Below are 6,000 nucleotides of genomic sequence, written 5' to 3' on the forward strand. Positions count from 1 at the left end.
TAGTGATGGATTAGCAACTTTGATATCCTATATACAGTACTGTAAAAGGGCTCAAAGTCATTCTACTTGAAGAAATCTTCTCCTCTCTCTCCCTCAAAGCATGCAAAACTAATGGGGAAAGACAGCCTTCCTTCACAAGAGCCAGACACCAGATCATCATCAAAAGACATGTGACTAAAAAATCACCACTGATGATGCTTTCAGTCACTGTGAATATGCAAGATTTGGCTGCAAGACCCTCTCTTATCCACACAATCACTATTTGAACTGCATGGACAAAGTCAAAGGGAATGGGTTTTAAATAAATTCTACACTTAGATATACAGAACATCTACTTCTCTGAAACTACTGCTTCAGGCTGTCTGCAAGATCAAGCGAATACTCACTGCTGCCTCGAGTCTTGTTTTTAAACTTGTGCTCTTTAAGCGTACAAATGGCAGTTTTTCATCTTTCTCTCCCCTTGCCACGTCCATTTGTCTCTCCACATCTTTCACCTTGAGTCTGCTCCAAACCTCACATCACCACAATCTTGCAACCAAAAAACTCCCTGGAGCTTTATTCCACATTTCAGTTCTCAGTTGTACTATTGTGTAGTCTGATTCACTGTACTTTCTCTGATATGCATTAAAAACAAAATCAATATTCAAGATAAAATTGTAAAATTCAAGTTAAATGTATGTTTTAACAGGTCTTTTTCCCCTACGAATAACCAAAGTGAAACTACGTATAAATACAAGTTATACAGCAAGGGCAAGACCTCAAAAAACTTTTTATCCTGGTCTTATCTTGAAATTTTACTACAGGTACTGTTTGCAGATGCAGTTAGCTATTGGAATTAATTTTGATGAAGTGCTGCAGAACTGTTTTTCTTTAAATAACGAAAACCAAAGCTTCTGATGCATCTGAACCTGGCACCACCACACATACATTATCCTGCACAGTGTATGAGAGGAAGTAGAAGATATGCATTACAGCTGGATGAAATAGTAAGTGATGTAACTGCTGCAACACACTACTTACTCCAAACTTTACAAAATTGTCACACTGGCTAGCACTAACACCAGCTAAATAGTGCTTCTATTAACCAGATGCATCTCTGTGCGTCTTTGTGTAGCACTTTGGTCTACCCAGATCTGGGAAGTCTACTAAGCCATATTTTAACATATGGCTTAGTATGAATGTGCTACAAAAAAGTCAACACTATTCTGAAGAAAGAAAAAAACCCTCAACAAAACAAATAATAAAACAATAAGCCCATTATCTTGAGGGGAAAAAAACACCTTTTTTTGAAAAGTTAATAAACATTTTTTCTGTTATTCATGAAAAAGCAAGACAGAAAATGAAACAGGTATCTTCTGTAAGTCTTTTCCTTTCCCACAAAAATGGTTTCCCCCTCTTTTTACTGAGGGGCACGCTTGCTTATGTAGAACATAACTGAAGAGCAAGATTTAAATGACATCCCAGGTTTCTTCATTCTCTTGAGCATATAGCATGAATTAATAACAGGCTTTCTACTACACAAATGCCTGTAACTTTTTGCTTTCATAACCTCATGTTTCCATTTATGATGAAGCAGCAAAACACTTCCTGTCATGCTCAGAGTTCTTACAACAGTTACAAGAGGAAGGTAATACATTTTGAAGAATTATCATCTATCACTGAGAAGCGAGAAGAACAAGCCATTATCATGGTATGTAGGGACTATGTGGCCAGGTATTACATCTCCCTTCTGCAACAGAAATTGGTACCTTTGTACCCTGACTGCAATACTTTGTGAAATAAAGGGACTCTGAAACACTAAGTGGTTTTGGAACAAACAGCTGATTCCCAGCTCATTACAGATTCATCTTAAGTCTCTTCCCAGCTCCATGTACCCACATTTTCTAATGCAAGGAGACACTGCAATCTTTCCCAAGACAATGAACGACACTTAAAAGTCCCTCCTATGCTTTCATCCAATTCACATGAGACTTAAAGAAATATAACCGTATTACTTACATTATACCAAATCAAACTGTGGCTGCAGATAAGAGGTAAAAACTGAAGTAATTAGGTAAGACAGACAAAGGTGGTACAACTTTCATCCTAAAGAGGTCAAATTCAAAAGGGCACATTCAATGTAACTTCAGGCTCCTGAAGCCTTGACAGACCTTAGAGCACAAAAGCTTCAAAACTGATCCAAGAAAAGGAGGCACTTCCGCTTTCTGGATCAGCTCAAACCATCTGCTGATGGTCTACTAGGCTCACCACTAGACAGAATCATGATGGACTCAGTAACCACTGCTTCAGTGATTTAAACTAGGCACACAGAACTTCATAAAGATATAAGGAATGTCGCTGCCAGTTCTAACTTTCTGGACTAAATGCTTATTTCCTTATTGTGTTACCAGTAACTATTTCCAAATTATCAAGCAGCTTGGACATGCATATTTTGATGTGCTTAAACATTAGAGGGTGTCATATCTGTAAGAAACAAATACAACTCATGGAAATGAGTACAGCATCTCTCTTGTGACTACCAGAAAGTGATCTTGGGAATTGTTTTCAAAATCAGAGGGCAGTTATACTATTCTGTAATTGAAATTTTGAAAACTGGAGAACTATCAGAAGTTTCATATGGAAAATAAACGCAAAAAACACTGCTTGAATCATTTAATCCTTTAAAAACTTTAATCCTACAGTGCTGAAACAATAAGCTATGTTACCCTCATAACCTAATTTAGGTAAATAACATGAAACTGTAATTTAACCAAGTTGTACCAAACTTGACCAAACCTCACCCTGAATCTGTGTAAACAAAAGCACATTGCTGAAGTGACAGAAGAATCATTCATATGCCGTCACAGTTGCCAATTCCAGTATCTTCTCCAGTCATCTCCTAAGAACAGCGCTGCCTTCTATTGCTAGTGATTCTAACACTGATATTTACTTTAAGACAGACATGTAGCATACTAGTATATTCTTTCTGTAGGTTGACAAAAACACAGATTACTCGGAAAACTTTAAATACAGTCTGAATTTATTGTAACAAAGCAGCTGCTTGTACCAAACTGTATCTGTCAAAATGCTTTTCTGAAAGGAAACACTATACCCAATTGCAAGACATGCCGCAAACCACTGGCTTCTCAAAGAAGTAGGCTTTTGGATAGCTGCTGATCATTATAACTGGAAAATAAGCTTAAAGAGTTTGTATTAGAAGACCATTCAAAATTCCGTGAGGCAGGGAAGTTCCTTTACCCCCTTTTTAGAAAATTAGATGCAAGATACAAAAGCTAGAAATGGGACGGGTATACTGCCAAGCTTTAAGGCATCTACCTGTTCACTGAAATTTATACTAGAGTCATCTATCTTTCTGGTAAAACACAAAGGCAGGATTATATGGTATGCAAGAAAAGTATCCACAAAAGGAAAACAAACCAAACAGCTGCTTTCAAGAAGCAATGGAAAGTACAGAAGCAAAAGATACACTTTCTCCCATGCGCATCTATCTGATTTTATTACCTGTCTATGAACTGCAGGAAGACATGCTGAATTCAAAATTTAGAGCCCTGAATTTTTCTTAATTATGCATCTTGATTCTCCCTCCCAAGTACGGAGACTGCACAGGCTACTTAACACTTTTTGCATAAAACAGTAACTGACAAGAGAGGAAAGATCTAAGTTTCAGTGCCTACTTCATGAAGAAGATAATTAATTACTTTACTAAAATTATGTATTGAAGGACAGCCTCAACCATTCCTCCATATTGCCAAAACTATCTTACTCTGAAAATCTCTGAAAATCTGTTCCAAGAAAAATTTTATTCCTGCTCTTCCAACATGCAATGATAGCAAAGATGTGCAAAACTTTTAAAGAGACTCACAGTGCTCTTCCCTCCCTCTTCTCCAAGAAACCTGCATCAGGCCACTCTCTTACAGAATGTGAAGCTTAAGTTGCAGCGCCCCTCAGGCAACTACCTTCAATATCCCTCATATTAAAAAAAAAATTAAGGGACACTTAATTCTTCAGTCTCCCTCTGTGGCACTATTTCAAAGAATAAATTTCCTGGAAGAAATGCCAACTTAAGAGCCCCTACCTCACATTTCCATGCTGTTAATTTCCAACCCTGCTACACCCTACTGTTTGTTCTGGAATAACTGCTTAAAAGGTAGAGAGGAAAAACTTTAAAACAAACAAACAAAGTTATATTTAACCGGAATCAGGTGACTGATCTGAGATACCACATGGCACAGGCAACAGTTGTGTCAACACCACAGAGGACTAAAAGAAGGGCAGAAACAAGTAGTCAAACATGAACAGTAGGTTTCTGCATTAGCATAAAGGAACTCCTGAATTTATATTCACAGATTCCAAAGCATTTTTATGAGACCAAGAATTACCTTCAGCACTATAAAACATGTTACCTTAAGAAGGAGCAAGCAGCAGTAACCAATGGGACAGTCAGAACATAAAAAGTGGGGAAAAACAGTATGGCCATATTTCTTCTTTCTCTCCGTATTTGTGTATACATAGCTTTCTCTGTGTGTTTTTATATTTTTATATTTTAAAATATATATATATATATATACCCCACAGATTTTAAAAAATTACTGTGTATGCTTATACATAAAGATCTAAGTCGCATGGAAAAGCAAACCCTCCAAATCACAGTTAATGGCACTGAACTGTATTTTTCCTCCTGAACAGAAGGGACTCTTACAGAAACCTAAGTCCTGTGACATGCACAGAAGTAAACACACGCCCACCTCTTCAGCTTGAGGTCGGCTCATGTACTGGTCTTTCAGTACTGGTCTCTGCACTAATGAAACAAAGTCCCCCACCAAAAATTATAAAACGATTTCCAGCATTATTTTGATGAATCAACAAAAGAGTTGCTACGTCCCTCCTGAAAAAAACCCAACAGATTTCGGGAAGGGGACAGAAAAACTACAGGGTTCAGAACAGGGGAAAGGGGTGAAGATCTCTGGGGACCGTGCTGGCGATAGCAGGAACCACCACGCTCTCCGGATCCTTGGCAGCCAGGTGAACGCTGCCCGCCGCGCCGGGACCCCCCCGCCGTTTGCATCAGCTCTGGCTCCGGGCGCCGCAAGGACACCGGCCGGGCGCTCGCAGCGAGGAAGACGGCAAAGGCAGGCACGGGCAGGCACGCACAGCCCCGGAGGAGGGCCTCGGCCGGACGCCCACTGGCAGCCCGGCCGCCCCCCACTCGCGGCGGGGCCCTGCGCGGCCCCCCCGGCCTGGCGCCCGAGGCGGCCACGGCAAAGCCGTAGGCCCGGGTCAGACTCCGGGAGCGCGGGCCGCCCCCGCGACCGGCCGCCGGCAGGCCCCTGGCTGCAGCGGCGCTGGCCGGGCCGCCGGCGGAGCACCCGCAGTGCCCGTTACCTGGCCGGCGACAGGCGGGCCACGGCGACCCCGCTCCTCGCAACAAGGTGCTTCAGAGCCGCTGACATTGAGAAAGCCGCCGCCATGACGCTCGCTGCAGCCGCTGGGAGACGGCGGCGTCGCAGGGCCAAACCTCCTCCGCCCAGGCAGGAAACGCGAAGGCGAGGGCGGAAAGAGGGAGCGGGAGGGGCCGGCGGGAGGGGGTAAGGTGCAGTGCAGATAGTGCTGGGAAAGGGGCCGGCGAGGGTGGGCGGCTGCGGGCATCCCATTGCCAGCCACCCCACTGCAAGGTTAGGCCTGGGGCCCTGCATGCCCTCGGCCACCGGCGCCCCTTTCCCGGCGGCACCTCCGGCCCGGCAGCGCTTTCTGGCCGCTTTGGGCATGAGGCCGCCTTCTCGGTGGCGGGGGACGAGCCCCGGGAGGCTGGCACGGGCCCTACGGCCCTTCGGCCCCCGGGCAGAGTGGCGGGGCTGGCGGCTCTGCGTGCCTGGGGCAGGGCAGGGAGCCCTGGTGTCCCCAGAGCCTGGAGCCCCTCCTGCTTGGGCACAGAAGCTGCGGCACGGGTATTTTTGGCCCCGGAAAGATCCCGGTAACGCTTCACAGGCAAAATGGTGCACT

At 43.8% G+C, this 6,000-nt stretch overlaps 1 protein-coding gene across 1 annotated transcript in view; it reads right to left on the reverse strand.

Annotated features, from left to right (window-relative positions):
* Positions 1–5,727, reverse strand: part of NDUFS4 (NADH:ubiquinone oxidoreductase subunit S4) — a 48,259-nt gene extending 42,532 nt beyond the window's left edge. The window contains exon 1 of the mRNA XM_037373720.1: positions 5,383–5,727. Within this exon, the coding sequence (XP_037229617.1) occupies positions 5,383–5,693 (311 nt within the window). The 5' untranslated portion in view covers positions 5,694–5,727. The remainder of the gene's footprint in view (positions 1–5,382) is intronic.
* Positions 5,728–6,000: the final 273 nt, after the last annotated feature.

The sequence above is a fragment of the Falco rusticolus genome, chromosome Z, assembly GCF_015220075.1.
Source record: "Falco rusticolus isolate bFalRus1 chromosome Z, bFalRus1.pri, whole genome shotgun sequence".
Taxonomy (NCBI): Eukaryota; Metazoa; Chordata; class Aves; order Falconiformes; family Falconidae; genus Falco; species Falco rusticolus.